The 11,257-nt window shown below is 35.1% G+C and overlaps 1 protein-coding gene across 2 annotated transcripts in view; it reads right to left on the bottom strand.

Annotated features, from left to right (window-relative positions):
• LOC109094641 (E3 ubiquitin-protein ligase RNF130-like) overlaps positions 1-11,257 on the bottom strand; it is a 47,604-nt gene that overhangs the window by 2,364 nt on the left and 33,983 nt on the right. Inside the window, exons 6-10 of one of the 2 annotated variants that reach the window (XM_042770172.1) lie at positions 10,763-10,845; positions 4,841-4,937; positions 3,504-3,708; positions 1,157-1,250; positions 361-714 (exon numbers count right to left, since the gene is read on the bottom strand). In XM_042770172.1, the coding sequence (XP_042626106.1) occupies positions 699-714; positions 1,157-1,250; positions 3,504-3,708; positions 4,841-4,937; positions 10,763-10,845 (495 nt within the window). In that variant the 3' untranslated portion in view covers positions 361-698. Of the gene's footprint in view, positions 1-360; positions 715-1,156; positions 1,251-3,503; positions 3,709-4,840; positions 4,938-10,762; positions 10,846-11,257 lie in introns of those variants that run through there. The other variant, XM_042770173.1, reaches the window with a different exon arrangement.

The following is an 11,257-nucleotide window of genomic DNA, read 5'->3' as shown; positions in this document are numbered from 1 at the left end:
AAACTCTGCTGGAGCCGAATGGCTCTGACCTCAAGTTATACAATCCCTATGCCCATGCATTAAATGTTAGGCTGATACAAAACTCAATCTGTCCTCATAGATGTGTTACACTATGTTTAGTGCTCTTGGCTTGAGTTATTGTAAGGCACTATTGAATTCAACTGTAGATATATTATATGCCACAGTAAATCAATATTGTCTAGTATACATGTGACATGATGGAGGTTCCTGGTCCGAATGTAAAAATTAGATTCAGGAGTCTCACCATGGTAAACTGAGAAAGACAAAAATCATCAAAAGAGTATCAAGGAATACAAGAAGTACTAGTAACTACTAACTTACTAAAAAGCACAACAAAGATTTTTGCACAAAGCAATTTTAATACACACAAAGATGTCTTTAAAAATTCAATTCACATGACAATCAATGATAAAAAAAAATACAAATTTAAAAAACATTTAACATATGCAAACACTATTCATCTAAAATAAAAACAAAAAAGGGCTTATTAATTACAGCAATTGAGTAAAACAAGAAGTTCATTAGCAATATCACTCATTGAAAAGCTCTGAATGTGCTCATGTCTACAGAGTTGAAATTTAGCTCTATTAACACTAACAATGCATGTGCAAGAAACGGATGTGAAGTGAAGTCTGCAACTTCAGAAATCAGGATACCACAAAAGAAAAAAAAAATCTTCATTCCAACTTCAGTCTGTAAAAGACAAAAAAGAAAATTAAAAACATTTAACAAGCACTGTTTTGAAGTACATGGTAATAATAGAAAACTCAACATACAAAAGTTATTAATTGTGGACACGTATTCCTTTTTTCTGTAGTATTGTTTTTTTTAACTAAAATCTAGATTAAAATGGAAAATATAAAATACAAATTCAAACTGTACTAATATCTTAATGACACTGAAGCAACACTAGTTTGTTTAAATATAAAATGTATCTAAATAAACTGATAATAATTCTTTGATCAAACTCATTTAAAGATTCATATTACAGCTACATAATACTATGACACTTTATATTTACTTGTAAAAAATTTGTACATTAATGTAGTAGTAGTACACTAATGTGACAAATCATCCTGTGAAGTCAGAACTAACTCACTGTTGATGTTTTTAGTGACATTCTGAAAATACTCACTCATAGGTGGGGGTGCTGGCAGTGGCTCTTATGATCATGTAGCAAAGTGTGAGAGCAGAGAGGATGCCGAAGCTGGCAACAATAAACCACTCTTCTGTTGACAGAGTAAAAGGGGGAGGGGTCATTTTCTGTTGAGGGCGGGGCCAGGGTATCATCTCGACAGAGAGCCGAAGAGAAGAGGAAACTGGTGACAGGTGAAGACGTGAAGAAAAGAGGAGCACTTCTCTAATCCATGGAACAGGAGAGGAAACCACAGGCAAGCGACGATTGCAAACAAGACAGATTAAAACACGAGAGCGAAACTGAACAAAGCACATTCAGAGCACATGACACTTAGTGCTGGTTTAGCCAGATATTTACAAAGCAGAGAGGATTTTGGATCTGCTAAGAAGAACATTTCATTAGAAGATGCATCAGCAGCTGAGTATTCCATATAGATGTTTTTTTTTTTTTTTTACAGAATTTAGAGGCAACTACGATTTCAGAAACAACCAAAAACCTTCTGTAAAACCATGAATAAATTGCAGAGCTGTTCAAGCTGATACACCTGCTTGGGGTTCTTTAACATAATTAATCACTACAATACAAACACAGGCCAACAGGTGGGGTTAAAATTGCTGAACATAATATTTTTAAAGACAGAGCACCAGGACAAATGGTTGGTAAATAATAAATTATCCTACAAACAAGTAATTACCTTACATCTGTTTCTACAACAAAGGTGTTGAGTTCCTTGAGCATTTACTTATTTGACTTGTTTGCAGTTTTCTGTTCTTAAGTTTTGTTCCAATGCACTCAACATGATGTGTGTTACTGCTCTATATAACCTAAATAACTAAAATAACTTCAGAGAGTAGGCAAATGAGAGGTTGTCTGTTATTTAAAGCCAGCTTGAGCAAAGTTGAGTCATAGGTTTGAGGAGAGTCTAATTACATAGATGCTGACTTCAAAAACTAGATATGATTCAATTCCAGGTAAGAGGAGAAATAACCACTCCAAATTTAAATAAATAAATAAATAAAATAAAATAAATAGATAATAAATAAAGTGAAAATTAGATGGAGATGCTGGAGTGGATTGTGTCTGATATCTTTCTAAATGTATCTTAAACTTATTAATATGCAAGAAAAGATGAGAGGAAAATATATAATATGGAATATGAGGATTGAATATGATGCCACCAGATTCATATTTTGTTGTTGGTGAATGTCAAAGGTTGTTACTAGAGGTGTAGTAGAGACAATTAAACAATTAAACTTAGAAATTTACCAGTCAATATCAATTTTCAAATATTGTTTTGAAACAAACTGCATGGAATGAACATTTCAATCACTTTACATACAGCCACAACAATGACAGATAAAAGAGATACAAGGAGCAAACCAGCAGTGGCTGTTAGAAAAAATGGTGCATCCTATCACCTGGATAAACCATGCATTTATGTAAAATTGAAATGCAAGTATCTTAGCATAAAAAACAAACGTGTGGCAGAGATTTCCATCAGAGTCAAATAAAATGCTTAGAATTCTTAAAAAAAAAAAAAAAAATTGTACAAAGATTAATACAAGATAATATATATTTTTAATATACAAAATAAACTTAGTACTATGAAAATTATATTTAAAAAATAATATATTTTTTAATATATTTATAAAATAAAATAACATTTTATGAAATAAAATAAGCCTACCTTAAGTCAAAGGGAAGTTTCTATATTTTCTATAGTTTAATATATATAAAATAAAAATAAAATAAAAAATAATACATTTATATATATATATATATATATATATATATATATATATATATATATATATATATAAAATGTATTATTTTTATTTTATTTTTATTTTGCATGTGAGAAAAGAGAGACCACAGTGTGCCATGACATACATGCAGTGACTTAAAAAGTCTAGTACAAAATATTTATTGCAGTAAAGGGCAGGACACACTGTGATTGAGCACAGACACCTGCTCACATCACTGAGCTCAGCCTCAGTAGCAGATAAGTCACAGCACACAGATGTCCCTGAACAACAGGTGGAGTGATGCAGTCAGTGCACTACAGTAAGGAAAGCATACCCCCCGCTGGGGAGGAAATTAAGAAGAAAGTGGGACAGAGGTGAGCAAATAAAGGTGATGGAGAAACTCAAAGACGAAGTGTGTGACTTTTTTCAACATCAAAATACTGTCTAATATCCCAGTTTAGCAGGCAGAAAAAAAACATAAGCCTGTTTGAAGACAATATTTCCAATTCAGTTTGGTGGTTCAGAAATGACACACTTCACCTTTAAAGAATATCCAGATAGAATAAGAGAGACAAAAAAAAAATAAGCCCTGCTCTTACTAGTGACAGCAATGTTGATCTCTCCGGAGCGAGGGATGAGCTCTTCGTCGGAGGGAAGCTGGGAAGAACTGGAGTGACGTAGGGGCTCCAGACTAATGCTGGTCTCAGAGGACAAGTCCACCAGTGCTGTCCTCTGGCTGGAAGTCTGACTGCGGGACATCCGATCCATGTCAAAAGCCATGTTGTCCACACAGGGCAGGTTGGGCTGTAAGTACAGGAATGTCTTATTCCCCATTTTATTAACACAAATATGATTCTATGCAAATCCCCCCCCCCCCCCAAATTGAAAAATCTACTTGAAAAAAAAAATCATTGAAAAATTCAATGAAATGACCACCAGAGGGAGCTGATAGATCATAAATCCTCTATCCCTCACTGCAAAAACAAGATTACAGGCCAAATTACTTTACATCATGTAACAATGTTTATCATGTTGCAACCAGCAACACATTCGTTTTGCCATTATTTACAGTAATGTCTTCACATGCTCCGATCTGTAATATTTTAGGTAATCCATCCCAATCAAACTGCAGTTATTTTCAAGATGATAAATCATAATAAAATCATAACAACAAATCAAATAAGAGCCTTATGAATGTCACCCTCTGTGATCAATGTGTCTGTTGTTTTTCTACTAAATTTAAGTCAGTGCGACTTCACACAGCTGTACTTTGGGGAAAACTGTTCCCAGAAGATAGCTATACAGTAAATGTGACAAAACATATCTTTAGGGACGTCCTCAAGGGTATTATATATATATGTGTGTGTGTGTGTGTGTGTGTGTGTGTGTGTGTGTGTGTGTGTGTGTGTAAAATACATCAAGTGAATCATTTTCTAAAAATGCAGGTTTTCTTTTACAGAAGTGGTTGTTTAGATCCGACTGTAGTAATTATAATTAATATAATTCTTTATTAATTATTTTAATAAATAATATTTAATAAATAACTAATAATTAGTGTGAGTGTGTGTGTGGTCCTGGTTTTCCCTACATTATGGAAACAACATGTCCTCACAAGTATAGTAATGCCAGTGAATTTTGACCTTATGGGGGCTTTTTTTTGGTCTCCATGAGTTTATAAATCGTACAGAATGATCGGATTTTTGAAAATCTAAAACTGTAGAAAGTTTTTTGTGTGAGGGGTAGGTTTAAGGGAAGGGAATAGAAAATACAGTTTGTATAGTATAAAAACCATTACTTCTATGCAATGCTCCAATAAAACCTGGAAACCCAACAAACGTGTGAGTGTGTGTGTGTGTGTGTGTGTGTGTGTGTGTGTGTGTGTGTGTGTGTGTGTGTGTGTGTGTGTGTGTGTGTGTGTGAGAGAGAGAGAGCTCACCATAACTCCCAGAGCTTTGAGGATGTTGAGTTTACACATAGGACAGGTGCAGTGCTCATTTAGCCACGGATCCACACACATTTTATGGAAGACGTGCCTGAAGAGAAGGGAAAACATTTTGATAGCATAAATAAAGCACTTTCACATACTGTAATCATCTGTTTACTTTGTGTATATTTAAAGTGTTATACAGTACATTTAGTTTCAAATGTACTTCATAAAATGTTATTTATTTAGTTTAAATAAATATCAATGAAATGTTTCTAAAAATTATATTTCTATTATAATGATGTAAGACCATGAGATGCAGCATCAAGCCTTTGATATCACCATAACTCTTCACAGAAACAATAAATATTTGAAACTGCTCTAAGAACACTGGTGCAAGAAGGACATTACATGTAAAAGCACATTACACATTTATATTACAACCAGAGAGAGGAGAGAGTGAGATAGGCAGATTAAAAGCAAGAAGCTGGTGGACTTCAAAGAAGCAACATGAGCTTTCACAGAGAGCTTTTGAGTTTCTTCTCCTCCTCTTCATATCCGGCTGCCGCACAATTCCAGCTGTGTTTACTCCAGGAAAGACCCTGGACTCTCGATTGCGGAAACCCTCTTCATGAGGAAGATTCTCGGCACAAGCCAGCCATTGAGGCTCATGCTAGAGACAAGGCAGCCATTGTGGCTCTGAAGATTGTGAAGAACCTTTATCACTGCATCATAGGGCTGGGTAATTTATATATAAAAAATAATTTTTGTTTCAGAACTCATTAAAATAAACTCTTTGAATGTAACAGAAGTCAACTGAACTTACTAAAACTAACACTATTTTTGTTTTAGGAGTCTGTTTTCAGTCTTTAGGAAAAATACTGGCCAAATAAAAATACATCAAATAAACCGCCCTTTGAACTCTCTAATAATCAAAGAATCTTAAAATGTGCATCACGGTTTCAACATTGATAAGAAGCATTTCTTGAGCATCAAATCAGCATATTAGAATGATTTCTAAAGGATCATGTAACACTGAAAACTGGAGTAATGGCTGTTGAAATTTCAGCTTTGTCATTACAGGAATAATTTACAATTTAAAAAAGGAAACCACATTTAAAAACCCCTCAAGTGAGTATGCTAGTTATATGAGTATTACATAAGTTCCCAAACGAATAAAGGCAGGTTCCTCAGAGATTTTAATACAACCCAAACAGAACTACTGAGTGTGTGGAATAATGCTGCAGCAATGCATTTCAGAGGGGTTATTTAAGGATGTCAAATAATGCAAAGTGCCACCGACACACTGTGACTTATGCGAGCTGAGAGGATGTATGCTTCTGACATGATCCTGTACTGAAGCAGTGTGCAGACAAACTCCAGTGAAGCTTTATTTGCTTGGATGGAGAACATGCAAACAAGGGTCAAATGAATTAATGATGAGGATGCTTACAACACAAAGGATACATAAAGAGATGTATGCCATCAAACTAAGACAGACCAGCTCTGTGTGTGTGCCCAATCTTTATGTACTGTATTATTTTACAGTTAACATAGCACATGCTATTTAAAAAAAAAAAAAAGCATATTTAAATACAAATTACCAGTTCACTGTGACACGAAACAGTCACATCCATGAAGTGAAGGGCACACCCCTAAGAAAGTTACAGGAGAAACAGTGAAGCTAATGCACAGGGACGTAAATTGAATGGCCATGGCTAGGTCAAGTGTGCTGCCATTACTTGTGCTATGAGTTATTGATTGTGGCTGGAGATGCTTATGCTTAAGAGAGCAGAGATACTCACCTTAAGAAGAGATAACCATAAGATAAAAACAGATGACAACCATTTCCATATATAATTTAGAGGTTTACGGTCTTTAGTCTTCAGTGTCACACGATCAGTCAAAAATCATTCTAATATACTGATTTTGTGCTCAAGAAATATTTCTAATTATTATTAAGACAGAAAACAGTTGCTTAATGCTGCTTGGTTATTTTTGTGGAAACCATGATACATTTGTTTAAGGATTCTGTGATGAATAGAAAGTTCAAAACAGCATTTATTTGAAATAATTTTTTTGTAACATTACTATTGTTTTTACGGTTACTTTTTTGAAAAATCTAATATTAACCCATAATATCAATGTTTCTTTTTCATGATCCAATGATCCTGATGATTAAAATCTTGCAAAAACTTGAAACTACATGAAAATCCTGAATATTTTTATATATTTTTAAAGAAATATACTATATGGTCAAAAGTAGACACTTCTTTATGAATAATGGGTTTGGCTGTACCAGTTATTCCAGTTCAAATCTTAATTATACAGCATCCAATTACATAACCGTATGACAATCTATGGTAACATTGGGTAGGGCCTTTTCTATTCCAGGATGACAATACCCCTGTGCACGAAGCAAGGTCCACAAAAGCAGTTGAGAAGAGTGTGGAAGAACCTGCCTGGTCAAACTTGAACCCCCAATTGAACACCTTTGGGATGAATTAGAATCGATTATGAGTCAGTCAACCTAAATGTCTGTCCTCATGGAGGTCATGCGTTTGCATTTTGCATTTAAACTTCTTTATTCCATGATATACTTTTATGCATATTGTAACTTTCCTCTCTTCTTGTAATTAATACCTTTTTGCAGGCCCCTCGGTACTAAACTGTGAATATCTAATGCTGAACAGTGAATATGATAAATATCCAACACTCTTATTGTAATCAACGATTATGAGGAATTGCTAAAAGGCACTGGTAAATTAAGAGCCCATGAAATCCAAGATAAGTGTCTGTTTTCTTTCCGGTGTTGACGTATCAAGTCTTCTAATAGGAAGTTACAGCAGCCAATATTTTTAATGTCCATTATTTTGAAAAGCTGATGGACTCTCGTTTATTAATTTTGACACCTTTTTGGAGTAGTTTACCATACAGTACACATGGCCTGAAATCCAACAGACATGGAATAAAAGTTTAATGACCTGGATGTTCATCCAACCATTTCTCACTATGACTAAGAGTTTCAGACTGGTTTGTTGCTGGATGCCAGCAGCTGTCTGAGGCAGCACAGGCTGCAGCTCAGGAGTGTGTTATTTGATCTGACTGGAGTGAAGCAGTGATTCAGCCGAAAGCAGAGAACAATGCAATTAACCCAGCTCTGGATTAGCGTTTCATCGCTGCTGTACAATTGTAGAGACAGAAAGCGGGAGCGAAAGAGATAAGGATAGAATCTGAGTGGGTGTGGATGAAAAGAGAAAAAATATTAATGCTATGTTACAGTAGATATCGTGGAGAGATGAGTGATACTATACTTAAAGAGATGGTTCAATCTATTTTTATTTATTTATTTTGAATCTTTCAAATAATTTACTTATTCCAAACCTGTATGACTGACATTCTAGCATCAAACATAAAAGGAGATATTTAGCAGAATGTCCAAGATACTTCATAAAATGAAAGGGGATGAAGAGCAGAAAGACATACAGGTCTGGAACAACATGAAGGTGAGCAAAAGACAAAATGTTCATTTTTGGGTGAACTATCTCTTTAAAAGTAAGCACCTCAATTGCTAAAAACATAAGCAACAAAGATATGTCTGTCAAAAAGAGGAAGGAATGACAACAAAACAGTAATCATGACAAAAACTGGTGAGTTCCTACATATGGCTGCTCACAGTGTATCTATTTAAGCAGTTATAACATATGATCATGTACAGTATGCATGTTTGGTGTAAGGTGATCCATAAAATTAGCAGCTAGACTTCCAGCTGTGTAACCGGGTCATACTCGACAGATGGTGTCTGAAACTATAGGAAAGGGAATGTTTGTGTCACATTCCTTTAATACACTGTGCATGAATGGTGTGTATTTGTTTGTCTTTTTAAATATGTGTGTATGTTTGTTTGTTGGCTGCCTAGAGGTCACTGGAAGCTGAGCTGCTAAAAATAAGCAGAGCGTGTCTGACAGGGCAGTGATTCAAGTCACAGCAGTGCCATATTTCCTCAACAAACTCATATCTCACAACAGCATGTGACCCCTGATCTCCCTTTATCTCTCTCCCTCCAAATGTCATTTGAGCATTATGCAAAGACTGGAGTGAAAACAAAAATGCATTGGGCAATGCAAAGAGATTTTGACAGTGGACAACATATGCCAAGACTTTAAAATGGAAAAATCTTCATAATTTATGACCATAACAAGGGCAGTTTCTATTTTAATCCTGAATAAAAACATTAAGGATAACATTAATATACAGGTGCATCTCAATAAACCAGAATGTCGTGGAAAAGTTCATTTATTTCAGTAATTCAACACAAATTGTGAAACTCGTGTATTAAATTCAATGCATACAGACTGAAGTAGTTTAAGTCTTTGGTTCTTTTAATTGTGATGATTTTGGCTCACATTTAACAAAAACCCACAAATTCACTATCTCAACAAATTAGAATATGGTGACATGCCAATCAGCTAATCAACTCAAAACACCTGCAAAGGTTTCCTGTGCCTTCAAAATGGTCTCTCAGTTTGGTTCACTAGGCTACACAATCATGGGGAAGACTGCTGATCTGACAGTTGTCCAGAAGACAATCATTGACACACTTCACAAGGAGTGTAAGCCACAAACATTCATTGCCAAAGAAGCTGACTGTGCACAGAGTGCTGTATCCAAGCATGTTAACAGAAAGTTGAGTGGAAGGAAAAAGTGCACAACCTAACCGAAAGAACCGCAGCCTTATGAGGATTGTCAAGCAAAATCGATTCAAGAATTTGAGTGAACTTCACAAGGAATGGACTGAGGCTGGGGTCAAGGCATCAAGAGTCACCACACACAGACATGTCAAGGAATTTGGCTACAGTTGTCATATTCCCCTTTTGATAAGCCACTCCTGAACCACAGGCAACGTCAGAGGCGTCTTACCTGGGCTAAGGAGAAGAAGAACTGGGCTGTTGCCCAGTGGTCCAAAGTCCTCTTTTCAGATGAGAGCAAGTTTTGTATTTCATTTGGAAACCAAGGTCCTAGAGTCTGGAGGAAGGGTGGAGAAGCTCATAGCCCAAGTTGCTTGAAGTCCAGCGTTAAGTTTCCACAGTCTGTGATGATTTGGGGTGCAATGTCATCTGCTGGTGTTGGTCCATTGTGTTTTTTGAAAATCAAAGTCACTGCACCCGTTTACCAAGAAATTCTGGAGCGCTTCATGCTTCCTTCTGCTGACCAGCTTTTTAAAGATGCTGATTTCATTTTCCAGCAGGATTTGGCACCTGCCCACACTGCCAAAAGCCCCAAAAGTTGGTTAAATGACCATGGTGTGGGTGTGCTAATTAAAGCAAAAGGAGCCCCTACCAAATATTGAGTACATGTACAGTAAATGAACATACTTTCTAGAAGGCCAACAAATCACTAAAAATGTTTTTTTTTTATTTATTTTTTATTTTTTTATTGGTCTTATGAAGTATTCTAATTTGTTGAGATAGTGAATTGGTGTTTTTTTGTTAAATGTGAGCCAAAATCATCACAATTAAAAGAACCAAAAACTTAAACTACTTCAGTCTGTGTGCATTGAATTTATTTAATACACAAGTTTCACAATTTGAATTGAATTACTGAAATAAATTAACTTTTCCACAACATTCTAATTTATTGAGATGCACCTGTAAATGTAATTACAATTATTCCTGTTATACAACAAAAACAACAAAAGAGAATGAAAGAAATTTATATTAATACACATTATTATTAGTAGTAGTAGTAGTCCATTAATAAACCAAAAAGAGAAAGTAAGAAATTGTAGATCAGCATTTAAAAAAAAAAAAAAAAAAGTTAAAGTTTGACATTCTAGTTACTTTGCAAGTTAAAATAAAGTGTATATTGCACTGCCTTTATTCAACAAAGCAAAACTATATACATTTTCACACGCACACACACACATACACTTACTTGCAAGGTAGGATGCGGACCACATCATTTAGCTGATAACCTTCAATGCACACAGCACAATGATTAAAATCTGGCTCTGTTTCCTGCAAACATGAACACACACACACACACACACAAAAGCATAAAGATGAGCCTTTTCATGAGTCAAGATATAGTTAAAAATTAAATTGTCAACATTAAAAGTAATATTAGGACACAGATGCAGGGTACATGAGGGCAGTTTTAGGATAAGTCAAATAAGAATATGACTATGTCAAATGCCAAGAACTAGCAAAAATCATTTTAACAGAAGTAAAAAATAAATAAATAAATATGACCACTGACCACACTTAAAGTGTAAATGCTGTCCGACAAGACATATTTTAAGCAAGATGTTGCAAAAATTGTTTTTAAAATTGTTATGTGCAGCTGCATTTTTGACCAATGCTACTCAGCACTGCACCACAGAAATAGAAACCAAGTGACCACTGCAATGTTCTGCTGCTTATCACTGGA

The sequence above is a fragment of the Cyprinus carpio genome, chromosome A14, assembly GCF_018340385.1.
Source record: "Cyprinus carpio isolate SPL01 chromosome A14, ASM1834038v1, whole genome shotgun sequence".
Lineage (NCBI taxonomy): Eukaryota > Metazoa > Chordata > Actinopteri > Cypriniformes > Cyprinidae > Cyprinus > Cyprinus carpio.
This window is presented reverse-complemented; position numbering and strand designations above follow the sequence as displayed.